This window comes from Odocoileus virginianus, chromosome 20 (assembly GCF_023699985.2).
Source record: "Odocoileus virginianus isolate 20LAN1187 ecotype Illinois chromosome 20, Ovbor_1.2, whole genome shotgun sequence".
NCBI classification, from domain to species: Eukaryota; Metazoa; Chordata; class Mammalia; order Artiodactyla; family Cervidae; genus Odocoileus; species Odocoileus virginianus.
Window position 1 is genome coordinate 11,683,931 of NC_069693.1, and position 13,073 is coordinate 11,697,003.

Consider the following 13,073-nt stretch of genomic DNA (forward strand, 5'->3'; position numbering starts at 1 on the left):
CAAGGTGGGACATACCGAAGAAAGGGGAGGGATTTCTCTGGTGCTCCAGTGGTTAAGAATCTGCTGTGCAAGGCAGGGGACACTGGTTTGATCTCTGGTCCAGGAAGATCCCACATGTCTCAGGGCAGCTAAGCCCGTGGGCCACAGCTGCTGAAGCCCAGTGCCTACAGCCTGTGCTCCGAAACAAGAGAAGCCACCTCAGTGAGAAGCCCAGTCTCGCTGCAACTAAAGAAGGCCTGCGAGCAGCAGCGAAGACCCAACACAGCCAATAAATAAATAATATTTTTTTTTTTTAAAGAAAGGAGAGGGCATTTAAAAGCCATTGCCTTCCTGACCTGTAGGCCTTTGCAGAAGCTGTTCCCTCCACCTGGAACACCCCCCTGCACTGCTTGGTCTGGCTCATTTCCCGATATTGTTCAGGTCTTAGCTCAGACGACTTCTCCAAGGAACCTCCCTAGCTCCTACCTCCTAGGGCTGGGCTAAAGTTTGTGTTCTCAACACTCGCTTTTTACAAAGTAGGTATTATATAGAACATATTTGTTGAATGAATGAATGACAGGTCAGTGTCTGGGCTAGGTTCCCTGTGTCAACTGACAGGTCACTTCTTGACTCCCTCCGTGGAGTTTTCTCTTTAACTGCTTTATTGAACTGCATCCCATGCAACTCACCCATTTAAAGTGTACAATTCAGGGCTTCCCTGGGGGCTCAGTGGTAAAGAATCTGTGTGCCAATGCAGGAGACACAGGTTCGATCCCTGGTCTGGGAAGATCCCGCATGCCTCAGAGCAACTAAGCCCATGTGCCACAACTACTGAGCCCCGAAGCCCTCTTGCCTAGAGCCCATGCTTGGCAACAAGAAAAGCCGCTGCAATGAGAAGCCCGCACACTGCAAGGAAGAGTAGCCTCCACTCACAGCCACTAGAGAAAAACCCGCTCAATGGTGAAAACTCAGCACAGCCAAAAATAAATAAAATTATAAAAGAAATAAAGTGTATAGTTCAGTGGATTTCAGTACAAAATTGTGCGGCCATCACTGCCTTTGTTGGAGCTTTGAGCCCCTCCCAGCTAAGGTCCCTCTGCTAGGTTTCTCACTGTCCCAGGAGTTTCTCACTGTCCCACTGGAGGGGAAAGAGTCTGGCCTCAGGAGAGGGAGACTGAGTGAAGAACAAGATCTGGCCACCTGCGCTCACCATCTGATCAGGGTTATGATAACAATCACTGAGCACGTGCCAGGTGCCAGGTGCAGTGGGAAGCACTTGACAGATGGCTCACGTAACTGCCACCAGCACTCCTGTAGATCAGGCGCTATCTGTATGACCCTCTATGTGGCACCAGGGAGAAAGTGACCCTTCCTGAAGCTCATGCGGGGTCAGGTCAAGAAGCTGCCCCTGTTCCCCATTTACATAACTTGAGCTGAACCTGAAAGATCGAAATTGGTCTCTCATGGAGCAGATCCACAGAGTGGTTATAACAAATATTTTTATTTAAAATAAGGAGGGAATTCCTTGGTGGTCCAGTGGTTAGAACTCTGTGCTTTCACTGCTGAGGGCCCAGGTTCAATCCTTAGTCGGGGAACTAAGATCTAGCAAGCTGTAGAGCATGGCCAAAAAAATATTTTTTTTTTTTTTAATGGGGAGATTTCCCTCTCTGTTCCATCCAACCCTTATGTAGAGTGTCCCTGGTTGGGTGTCCTTACCCTTGTACTTTGACTTTATTATCCTGCAACAGCTTCCATTTCACCTGGTCCCTGAGGCATTTGAGTTTGAGACCCTCACACTAACAGGTGGGTGAAGAATGACTCAGGTACAATCTTTTTTTCTTTTTAATCTATCTATTTATTTTGATTGTGCTGGGCCTTCGTTGCTTCATGGGCTTTCTCTAGTTGTGGTGCATTTGTGCATGGGGTTCTCATTAGGGTGCTTCTCTTGGTGTGAAGCATGGGCTCTAGGATGTGTGGAGGCTTCAGTAGTTGCAGCTCCCAGGCTCTAGAGCACGGGCTCAGTAGTTGTGGCACAGGGCTTTTGTTGCTCTGTGGGATGTGGGATCTTCCTGGACCAGGGACTGAACCCGTGTCTCCCGCACTGGCAGGGGAATTCTTATTCACTGTACCACCAAGGAAGTCCAGATACAATCTTTCGCTGTATTTTTTTTCAGTGTCAAAGAGCTCCCCCACTCCCAACTGTCCCCGATCCACTGAGCTTACTCCCATTCAGTGGTTTTTTTGTTCTTTCAGAGAGAACTTTGGATTCCTCACATGTCCAGGAAGCAGGCAGGGACCGACGGGGAGGGGGTGTCTATGCTAGGCTCTTTGCCACCACACACAGAGTTCATCCCGGCTTCCACATGTCCTTGCACAGACCACCCACTAAGCGTGCCCCTCCTGCCTACCACAGCCAAATTCCAGCTGGAGGCCCGGGTCTGGACGTGCCCCTCCAGGCTCCTGCTCCCACCTCCTCCCCATGGCCCACTTGCACCAGAGAAGCTTGAAACTTCTTTGGGAAGTAGAGGAAATCTGGGGTTCCCTCTAGCTGAGTAAGGAGGGACCACTCTGATCAGAGGTTGAGCTACCCTCTCCCACCCCTTCTTGAGGCCTAAGGCAGGGGGAAGTTGAGGCTATGGACAGGATTATCGGGAAGGGCAGGCGTGTTAAAAATCCAGAGGTATGACCTCGAGGTTAGAGAGAGAATGAAACAGAGAGGGAAACAGAAAAACACAGAAACAAAGAGAGACACAGAGAATTAGGCAAAGCAGCAGAAAGGCAAGAGCCCGAAGGCAGAGACAAACAGACACAGGAGAAAAGCAGGGACCAAAGGAGGCAGAGACAGAGCAAGCGACAGAGGCGCAGGAAAGGGGAGAGGATGTAATTTAGTGGCTCAAAGAACAAACTGGAGCCAAACTTTGAGAAACATCAGGCAGACAGAGGCGGAAGGTACAAAATAGGTGTTTTTTAATTGAACATTTTTATAAAAAGGAGCAGGAATGTGAAGGGGACCGTGGGCTAAGCCTGGGCCCGTGGCGTCGGTAGGAAGGCTGCTCCTTCTGTCCATCTGTCCCACCGACCCGCCTCTCCGCCGGGTCCGGCATCCCTGTGCGCAAGCGCGCAAGCGGGCGGGTGGCAAGGTTGCGCGGCAGGGACCCCGCGTGCGCAAGCGCGGAGTTTGCGGCCCAGGGCTGCTGGGGACTCAGGCCCGGGGTCTGGCGGGCGTGCAGTGATGCGGCTCGTGTGAGGGTGCGAATCCTGGGCGGCAGATACAGCGGAACGAGCCATCGGTGTTGACGCAGCGCGCGTTGACACAGCGCGGGGCAGCCGCCTGGGCCTCGTCACATTCGTTGATGTCTGGGGAGAGGGGATACCAGGAGTGCTATTCAGGGCTGGGGACCCAGGAGCCCGCCTCGCTGGCCCCTGAGGGTTGTGATGCTGAGTCTCCTGTTGGAGTGGAGACTGTTGGCTATGTGAGTCTGGACAGGTGACTTAACCTCTCTGCGCTTCAGCTCTGTGTTCTGTGAGATGGGTATGGTAGCGCCTAGGACACTGGGGTTTTGTTAGGAAATCAGTACTGACGATGATATCAACAACCACAAATGCCTGTTGTGCCAGACACTGTTTTGAGCATATTACCTGTATTAACTATCCTCCTAATAACCCTATGAGGTAGGTACTGGGCAAACTGAGGCTCAATATGGGGAAGCCTCTCGCCCTCTGTCACACAAAGCCCAGGAAATTCTCAGACCAGCTCGAAAAGACTCTCGAGTGCCCAGCCACCTGCTGTTTTTTAGCTCTTTGAGAAAGTCAGTTCCCTTCACTGAGCTTTGGTTTACACTGTCATTGCAAATCTATGTTCTCGGCTCTGTGAAATGGCTTATGTAAGATATGCTCATTTTTCAGATGAGAAAAACTGAGCAAGAGACAGTGACCTGTCTGGGATCACATATCATGCTGCTGGACAGAGCCTGAGGTCTATCCAACTGCCCAGAGTCCTGGCTTGTAACCATTCTGCTTTCCTGCTGTCTAAACTAGGCAGACATGATTCATATTCCCATTTTACAGATGTGAAGACTGAAGGTTCTTCAAAGAAGTCAAGCAAATCGCTCAAAGTAGCCCTGGGAGTCCTTAGCAATCATGCCTGCAGGATTCTATTCTCTCTATCCAGCTTCAAGCCCAGCCCTGGTCCTGTGGTCACAGCCTGGCTTTCCTCACAACCTGATCTTAAGGCATGCCCCATCCCTGTTCCTCTGCCTAACCGTTTGGCCAGTCTTCCTGACCACCCTGATTACCCACCGCTAGTAAGGTTTTCCACCCTATCTCCAAACCCTCGATGCTGGCCCTGGCCCACGCCCTCACCAACGCAGGACATGCGAGTCATGTCCAGGCGGTAACCGTCGAAGCAGTCGCAGGTGAAGCCCTCGGGGACGCGCACGCAGCGGCCGTGGGCGCAGCCGTCCAGGATCCCGCACTCCTCTGCCTCCAGGCCCTCGTAGCGCCCAGCCTGGGCGCCTGCGGAGAGTGTGGGGATTCGGGGGTTCAAGTGGGGCCCTGCCCCTGATTCCCGAGGTCCCCTTCTAAACTGTCCATCCCGTACTAGGGCTGTGGGCGGCGCTGTGGGGCTGGGATGTTTACGTTGCTCTGTTCTCTCTAGCTTTTCCCTCTGTCCTCATCGTTTTCTCGGTTCATCTATTGAGACGGCTCTGTTCCTCTTCATCTCTGCTCTCTGCAGCTCTCTCCAACAATATCTGTTTTCCTGTCTCTCTGAGCCTGTGTCTGCCCCGACTTCTCTTTGTTTCTGTCTCTCCCTGTCCCTCCCTCCTTCCCTTCTCCTATCGCCATCTCTGTACACTTGGTGCTCATCACTTGGGCCTCAGTACTCACCAGCATAGCTTCCACCTTCAGGCGACTCCTCAGGCTCTGGGAAGGAGCCACGGGTGTCACGGGACCGGTAGCGCCAGCGGGTGCCCGGGCCGGATGGAGCAGGAGCCTCGGATTCACCGTAGGGGCCACCATCGTCCTCAAAGTCCGGCATGTCGAAGGGTGGTGTCCCGTAAGGGGCCTCCCGTCGGGCGAAGGGCCCAGGTGGCGGTGGGTAGGGGTCATACGGTAGGACGGGTGGTGGGTACAACTCAGGCCCATAGGGAAGGCCCTGGTAAGGTGGACCTAGGTCTGGGCCATACTCATAGGGGAGTCCAAAGCCACCTGGCCCCGGGGGTCCATATGCAGGGGGGCGCAGCACGTTGCACAGGGCCTCAAAGTCATCTGCGAATAGGAGCCAAGCCTAACAATCAGCTCGGGCTTCCCCAGAACCAGCTATTTATGTCCCCCCTCAGGGAAGAGGAGCCTGGAGGAGAGGGTGGGAGGGGCTTGGGCTGAGACATTAGATGGGTGTCAAAGGAGCAGGTTGGGGTTGCAGGGTTGGGATCAGGGGTTCTGGAGCCAGGACTGAAGGTCTGAGGACTGAGACTGGGATTCCAAGGCACTGAGGTCAGGAGTACTGAGGACTACAGCTAGAAGTCAGGATCCAAGTGATGGAATTTGGGGACCATGAGATCTGGGGCCAGGGGCCTATGAAGGTGGGATGGAGGTGTTTTAGGACTGGTAAGAATCAGGGACCTGAGGGGTCAGGATGCATGGGAGTGGATCTGAGCCATGGGACCTGGAAGTCAGAGGACCAAGGACCAGGGGCTGGCACTGGTTTCCCAAGGGCTGAGAAATGGGGGACTCTTGGGTTTTAAGAGACAAGGCAAGCAGAATCTCTGTTGCTGTGGGTTGGCCTCTTAGGCACTTGGATGTGAATATCCAAGCCAGTGGAACTTGGAGGTTTGTGAGCTATGACCAGAGTCTGGGGGCCAGGATGGCAGGATCTGAGCAACTGGCATTTGAGTTCTAAAGGTCCAGGCTTTGGGGGAGGGTTCTCATGGGTTGTCTTGGGGTTCCAGAGACCAGGGGTTGAGGGTCTGAGAGCCCAGACCTCAGGGTCCTATGGGACTAGAACTATGACACCTGCTGAGTCAGGCCTTGGGTTTTCTGTGGTTGAGGCTTGGAGGTCTTTGGGTTGTGACTTGGGGCCTAAGAAACCAAGATTTAGGAATGGGCTGGGACATAGGGGTCTGAGGGGCTGAGTCTGGGGGTGTCTTGGAGTCTGACACTGGGAGTCTGAGGACTGGATTTGGAGCCTGAGGGGCAGAGTCTCTGCGTACAGCCCAGGCAGGTGACGGTACCTGAGTCCTGTGCGGGGCAGAGGGCACAGTCCATGCCCCAGGCTTCGCCATAGAGGCAGCAGCATTCTGTGTAGGTGGCCTGGCGGTCCAGTCGAGGGCGACTGCACACGAGGTCAGCCCCCACTTCCTGCCAGCACACTCCCAGATTGTCATCTGAGGGCAGAGACAGCATGCATCAAGGCAGGAAGAAGACACTCAAGTCTTCCCAAATTGCTCAATCTCCTTCAGCCCAGCCAGCCCCTCCCTATCATTCGGTCCTTCTCATCAGCTGTGATGTGGCTTTGGGAAGTCCTCTAAAGTAGCTCCAGGTGAGTACAGGGCTTGGCCTGCCACGAAGTCATCAAATAGGAGGGAGATAGGGTCTGTTGAGGAGGAATCTATCCAAGCCTGGCCTCTGGAAGGCTCTGTGACCCCAGGGCAGTTGTTTTCCCTCTCTGAGCATTGTTGTTTGAATGATGTCTTAGATAGAGTGTGGGAGGATGTTGTAGGAACAGGAAGCAAAAGAAGAAAGTTTGGGTCAATGGGCAAAAAGAGAGAAAGGACCCAAAGAAATAAAGACAAACACATCAAAAGAGATTCAATGAAACACAGGAAAGCAAAGGTGCAGGGAGAAAGACCTAAAAGCGAAGACAGATGCAGAGAGGGTCAGAAATTAAGAGAAAAGCCTAAAGACAAAAACTCATAGAGAGGTGCAAAGAGACAGAGACATACAGGGAAATAACAGAAAGCATGCTTTTAGCACTTAGTGAGACCAGGTCCTCCTTCTGTTCTTGAAAACAGAATTCTTTAGAACCACCCTCTTAAGGTAGGGGCTACTACCAATCTACCCAATGTGCTGGGGGTCCAAGAGGGAATAAGCAAACATGCTTGTGTACACGGGGCCAGCAAGTGGCAGGGAGGTTCCTCTGAAACCTTCGTCTTTAACCACGCCAGCTGGCCTCTAGTTCTGAGAGGCAAATGCCAAGACCAGAGGCTAAATGGGGCGTTAAGGGGCGTGACCGAGCCACGCGCGAGGGGCGTGGCCCGGGAGTAGGCCTGAGGCTGAGCGGAGGTTGAGGGGCTGGACGGCGTGGGCGGGACTGGGGCGTGGTAGTTGACGGGGCGGGGCTCGGGAAGACTACCCAGGCTCTGGCTCTCGTTGGAGACGCAGCGGCGCCGCGAGCCATCCAGCACAAGTGGGGGTTCGCACGTGCAGTGATAAGAGCCGATAGTGTTGACGCAGCGGCCGCCCTCACAGGCTGGCTCCTCGTCCGCGCACTCGTCGTTATCTAGGGAGGCAGGGAGGGAGTGATTAAGCAGCCTCCTCCCCTTTGCCCTTTCCCCAGTGCATTGACAATCTGATAAATGGAGTCTAGACTCCAGGAACGACTTCCTGCTGGTGGTGGTCACATTCCAGAGAGGCGCTGGCGTGACCAAGGGTTGGAAAGAGTCCCAGGCGAGGGTGGGGGTGATGGTGGAGGTGGGGGGCTCTTACCGATGCACTCCAGTCGCTGGGTGTGATAGTAGTAGCCATTGCTGCAATAACATGAGTAGCCTGGGGCTGTGTTCACGCACACGCCGCTCTTGCACACCTGATCTCGGAAGAGCTGGCACTCGTCCACGTCTGTGGGAAAGATGATCAGAGGCACGCGCCTCACCAGAGATGGGGGAGGGCCAGGTGGTGGGATGGGCTGGATCGGGGGAGGGGAGTGTGTGGCTGCAAGGCAGGATCAGGAAAGAGAGGAGGAAGAGATGGTGACAAAGACCCAGAGACAGAAGATGGGGTGGGAAGGGGAAAGATAGGAGAGAGATGAAGAAAACAGACACGGTGAGACAGAGCTGGGCTGGAGACTGAGGGCGGGTGAGCCTTACCTCTCCTGAGGCTCAGATCTCCGCTGGGCGCCAGGTAGCCCCGGCCATGGGGGCACAATGACTGGTACTCAGCTGCACACAGAGACAACGCTGAGCCTCCACACCCTGGCCCTGGCCCCTGCCTTGGCCCAGTTGCCTCAGTGCGTACTCTTGCCCCATGTCTGCCCTTCACCGCCCAAGACTTCAGCCCCTGCGCCTATTTGTATCCACCTCTCAGCCTGATGCCCATCTGGCTGGCAAGTCACCCTTGCCCATGCGATACCAGCACCTCTGCCCCCTGTCCAAGTGTGTCCCCTTGTCCCCGTTTCCTGTCCACCTATTTCTACCCAAACCCTCAGCCCTGCGTGCACCCCGAGGCCCATGCCCACCTGTCTCGGGGCTCGGGCACTGCTGGATGCGGCAGCCGCTGCCCCAGCCCTCACCCACAGTGCAGCAGCACTCCTGCCACGTCACGTTCCGAGCCAGAATGTTGTCACAGGCATCCGGAGCCGCCGTGTCAAAGTAGCACTCCCTTCGCCCGCTGCTCACAGGGCCCGGCCTAGGTGGGCTGGGCCGGCGAGGCGGGGGCGGGGGTGGGGGCCTGGCCGGCAGACTGGGGCTGGCAGGTGCATGGGGCTGTGCGCCTGGGAAAGTACCTGGGGAGACAAGCCCAGTGTGGGCTGAGCCTCCAGCCCCTCCATTATGGACGGGGAAACTGAGGCCCCCGTGTGGCAGAACCTGGCTCCACACCCCTCACCATCGGCCACGGTCTCTTCCATTCTTGCCTCATTTCTTTACCTCTTGCCTCCCTACCTCCCTCTCCCAAGCATCTGGCCCCTCATCCCACCTGCAGTTCAGGTAGGAGAAGAGAGCATTTCCCTGGCCTCTTAGAGGCCTCCCTAAGGCCTCCTAATCAACACATCCCAAACTGGCCTGGGAATCTTCATACTCAAACCCAGACCTAGGCCTAGACGCTGCTCCCTGACCTACGCAGCCCCACAACCTGTCCACGTGGAGCTGCTAGAGCCCCTCTCTCACCTGCCCTCTCCTCCCCACCTACCCCATGGCCCTTGCCTCCATTACAGTCCTGATTTCTCGAGATGATTACTGTCAGGCTACATTGCTATCTGTCCCCACTGGATTGTGAGCCCCTTGAAGACAGGGTGGTCTTTTCTGGTCACTATTGTATTCTCAGTGCCCAGAAAAAGGCTAAACACAGTGAACATTTGTTGAATGGAGGAATCTGGTCAAGTCAGAGCCATGATCTGCTTCTCCTGACACTGAGTCCCACACCTAGGTTAACTCCTGTATTTTGCAGTTTTTTCTTGTTTAAAACAACAGCATCTAACTGATGGCAGCTGTCCACATCAGGAATGGTTAGAGCTCATGACTTTTCTGCGGGGCCAGCAGGCATCAGTTAAGTAGACTTTCATCTCAGTCTCACCAGCAGAGGTCCGAGGGGGAACACAGCGCCCAGTCATAGGGTCAAACTCCTCAGGGCTGTTGGGGCAGACACAGAGGAAGGAGCCTTCCACATTCTCACACAAGGCAGCTCCACACACGCCCTGTAGTGTCTCACATTCATTCACATCTGTGAGCAGGAGACAACAGGGAAGAGGGAGTCAACGGTGGTAAACTTCTGGAATTCCATAAAAGCCTGCGCTTTCAAGTATTTTAATGGCTCAGATCCCATCCTCTACTTATGTACCAGTGACAAACCCTGATGTCCCAACGGGAGCCCTCTGCTCCTCCATTTTTCAACCCATGTGTTTTGAGCAGGTCAAGCAGCTTGATGCGTTTCTCTGGTTCAGAGACAGGCCTGGCTGGGCCAATCAAAGCAAGTCCTGGGACTTGTTCTAGAAATATGCAGAGCCTCCCTCTGTAGCTAGGGCTGGCAAGTTGAGGATGTCAGCCAGAGGTGCGAGGGCCCCTTTCGTTATTGTGAAAAGAGAATCTGCCTGAAGATAAATGCAATAGAGGATAGCAGAGCTGGGAGACAGCAAGCCTCGTTAACAATTCCTATAATCACATATCCCCGAAGTTCAAATATTTCCCTGAACTTCACAGTTTTGATTCCCTTTAAAGAAATGAAGCCTGATGTGTTCATATTTGTCAAAACTAAGAGAATGTATAATTAAGACTCATGCATTGCACTGTTTGTAAGTTGAACCTCAAAAATATCTGTGAACACATACTGATCTCTGGTTAATGACATGCATTATGCACGAAACATACGGGGGAGGCATATAGTGATGCCTGCAATTTAATTTTAAATCTCTCCAAAAAATTAGGTGGATGAGTGGAGAGACATGTGAGGAAGCAAGTATAATGATAACAGAATGCAGGTCATGGCTGTGCAGAGATTCACTCTACAGGCCTTTTAACTTGCCATATGTTTGGAAAATTTTCTCATAAAATGTTGGCAGACTTCCCTGGCATCCAGTGGTTAAGACTCTGCCTTCCAATGCGGGGGACAGGGTTTCAATCCCTGGTTGGGGAACTAAGGTCCCATGTGCTGCCAAACATTTTTTTGTAAATGTTGGAGGAAAAAAATGTTTACATACACTTAAGGTTACTGCACTTCTACTCCCTTATTCATGAATTTTTTAAGCATACCCCAAATAAAATCCGAGTTAATAGGGGCTCCTGACTGACATGAAGATGATCTTATATTCCAAGGTCTAAATTCCATACCCCTAAAGGTTACATGCACTCAGATCTATGGAGAGGAGCAGGGCTTGACCAGCCTCTTCCCCACCCTCTGGCCCCACCCTCCCCCAGGAGCCCCGTACCCACGCAGTGACGCCCGTCCCGCGCCCCCTCGTAGCCCTGGTCACAGAGGCACTGGAAGGAGCCAGGCAGGTTCTGGCACACGGCGTGGGCCCCACAGAAGGACCGGTTCCGGCATTCGTCCACATCTGCAACCACCAGACAGTCAGGCCGCGGCTGGAACTTCTGTCCCCTCCACATCTCACCCATGGCCCCAGGGACACGCACCCTGGCATCCGCCCCCTGGCGTGGGCTGGTAGCCAGGGTCACAGGCTGGCGTGCAGCGGTAGGAGCCAGGGGTATTCTCACAGCGCTGGGCTCCACAGATCGCTGGGCCATATTCCTGGCACTCATCTATGTCTGCAAAAGCGTGGGGAGGGCAGAGGGGAAAGAGAGGGGGGTTGCAGGCCCGGATTCACAGGCTCTTGGTGCTGCTTCCAGTTCCTATGCCTGAGAGGTCTCTAATCTGGTATTCTACGAGTCTGACCAACAAGCACTGATACATCTTAAGGCAGGCAAGGCCTCATTACCATTTCTCAAATAGCCTAAACGTGGCCCCACTTCAGGACCTTCGCACTTGCTCTTCCCTTTGTCAGGAACACTCTCCCCTCAACTATCTGCATGGCTCCCACTCTTGCTTCACTCCACAGTCTAAGTCAAGCCCCCCTAAACCAGCCCCCCCCTTATCTAACCTGTCCTCTGTGTCCATTTATCCTGCCTTATTTTCCTTCTTAAACTTCTTATATCCATGTATTTATTAGCATGCTAATTGTCACCTCCCTAGAATCCAAGCTCCAGGTTGGCAGGGGTTTGTGTCTGTCCTGTTCCTCACTGTATCCTCAGGTGTAGGTGCCCCTAAATCATTTGCTGAATGAATCAAAGTTATTTACATATTTATTATCTGTCTCTCCTCCCTAAAATATCGGCTCCATGAGGACAGAGATTTGTTTGTTTGTTTTCTTTTGGCTGTGCTGGGTCTTCATTGTGGCATGTGGGATCTTAAGTTGCAGCATGTGGGATCTAGTTCCCTGACCACAGATCGAACCTGGGCCTCCTGCATTGGGACTGCAGAGTCTAACCCACTGGACCACCAGGGAAGTCCCATGGACAGGGATTTATTGTTGGAATTATTGCCTGTTCTGCCACCAGTGTCCCACACAGTAGGGCTTAATGAATTCTTGTGAAATTAGTGAATGAGGTCCATGAAACTAGGTTTCCATGAATCAGGGGTCTGGCAACCCAAGAACCCAAGGCAGTCCACAGTCACTTCATCTGTTCCACAAAATGTTGACCTGCACACCACCACCCCCCCCCCCACCCCCAAATCTGTGCTGCTTCTGGAAGCGAGGTTTGGTCTGTTTCCTGATAGAAGCATCTTCCCTCAGCCTCCTGTCTCCCCACTACAGACAATGTAAGGACGCACTAGTAGCTTGTTTGCACCGTTGGGGAGAGAGGTAAGTGAAGCCTGGCGCCCCTCCTTGGTCATCAAGAAAGCTCTTCGTGGGGGCGGGGGCAGTGGTCTCACCGTCACAGGTGCCCTCGGGGCCTGCATGGTAGCCGGGGTCGCAGTCTCGGACACAGCGGTAGGAGCCCGGGGAATTTTCACAACGCTGGGACCCGCACAAGGCCGGGCCCCGCTCCCGACATTCGTCAATATCTGAGTGAGGAGGGGGGGCAGTCAGATGGGTGAGGCGGCGCGGGGGAAGAGGGGTGGCAAGGAGGGAAAGGAGAGCGGGTGGGGGAGGCAAGGAGGGCAGAGTAGAGTCAGAAGGGGGAGGCGGGAGACGCAGGAAAGGGGACAGCAGGAAGCAGCAGAGGGGAGGCAGATAGGGAGACAAACAGAGGAGAGGGATCTGTCCGGCTTGGGGTGGGGGGGTCCTCGCACCGAGACAGGAGGCGAGGTCTGGGCCGGCGCGGTGTCCCGGAGGGCAGATGCACTCGAAAGAGCCGTCGGTGTTGGTACAGATGCCGCTCTGGCAGAGGTCTTCCTCGCTGCATTCGTCCACGTCTGCGGGACAGTGTCGGCAACCGCAAGCCACTCTCCTTCCCTGCCTGACATTCCAGACCACGCCCCTCCACCGCCTTTTCCCCGCCCCATGGCTCCGAGACTCTAACGCCTTCCCCCACCTGCCTTAGGCTCCTCCCTTTCCTGCAAGCCCCACCTTCCCGACGAGCTTGGCTCGAGCCTTTCCATTCACTGCCCAATTTATCCAGACTCCGCCCTTTCCCCCTTTCCTCTCCAACTCCGCCCCTCCCTTTCCCGGT

General features: G+C 54.1%; 1 protein-coding gene across 8 annotated transcripts in view; it reads right to left on the reverse strand.

Moving 5' to 3' along the window:
- Positions 1 to 2,924: 2,924 nt before the first annotated feature.
- The window catches only part of LTBP4 (latent transforming growth factor beta binding protein 4), a 28,917-nt gene continuing 18,768 nt past the window's right edge, over positions 2,925 to 13,073 (reverse strand). For 7 of the 8 annotated variants that reach the window (XM_070450850.1, XM_070450849.1, XM_070450851.1 and 4 more), the window contains 13 exons: positions 12,694 to 12,816; positions 12,334 to 12,465; positions 11,037 to 11,168; positions 10,832 to 10,957; positions 9,484 to 9,630; positions 8,429 to 8,695; positions 8,061 to 8,132; positions 7,684 to 7,812; positions 7,331 to 7,477; positions 6,210 to 6,362; positions 4,867 to 5,247; positions 4,342 to 4,494; positions 2,925 to 3,336 (listed from right to left, as the gene is read on the reverse strand). In XM_070450850.1, coding sequence (XP_070306951.1) covers positions 3,182 to 3,336; positions 4,342 to 4,494; positions 4,867 to 5,247; positions 6,210 to 6,362; positions 7,331 to 7,477; positions 7,684 to 7,812; positions 8,061 to 8,132; positions 8,429 to 8,695; positions 9,484 to 9,630; positions 10,832 to 10,957; positions 11,037 to 11,168; positions 12,334 to 12,465; positions 12,694 to 12,816 — 2,117 coding nt within the window. In that variant the 3' untranslated portion in view covers positions 2,925 to 3,181. The remainder of the gene's footprint in view (positions 3,337 to 4,341; positions 4,495 to 4,866; positions 5,248 to 6,209; positions 6,363 to 7,330; positions 7,478 to 7,683; positions 7,813 to 8,060; positions 8,133 to 8,428; positions 8,696 to 9,483; positions 9,631 to 10,831; positions 10,958 to 11,036; positions 11,169 to 12,333; positions 12,466 to 12,693; positions 12,817 to 13,073) is intronic. The other variant, XM_070450854.1, reaches the window with a different exon arrangement.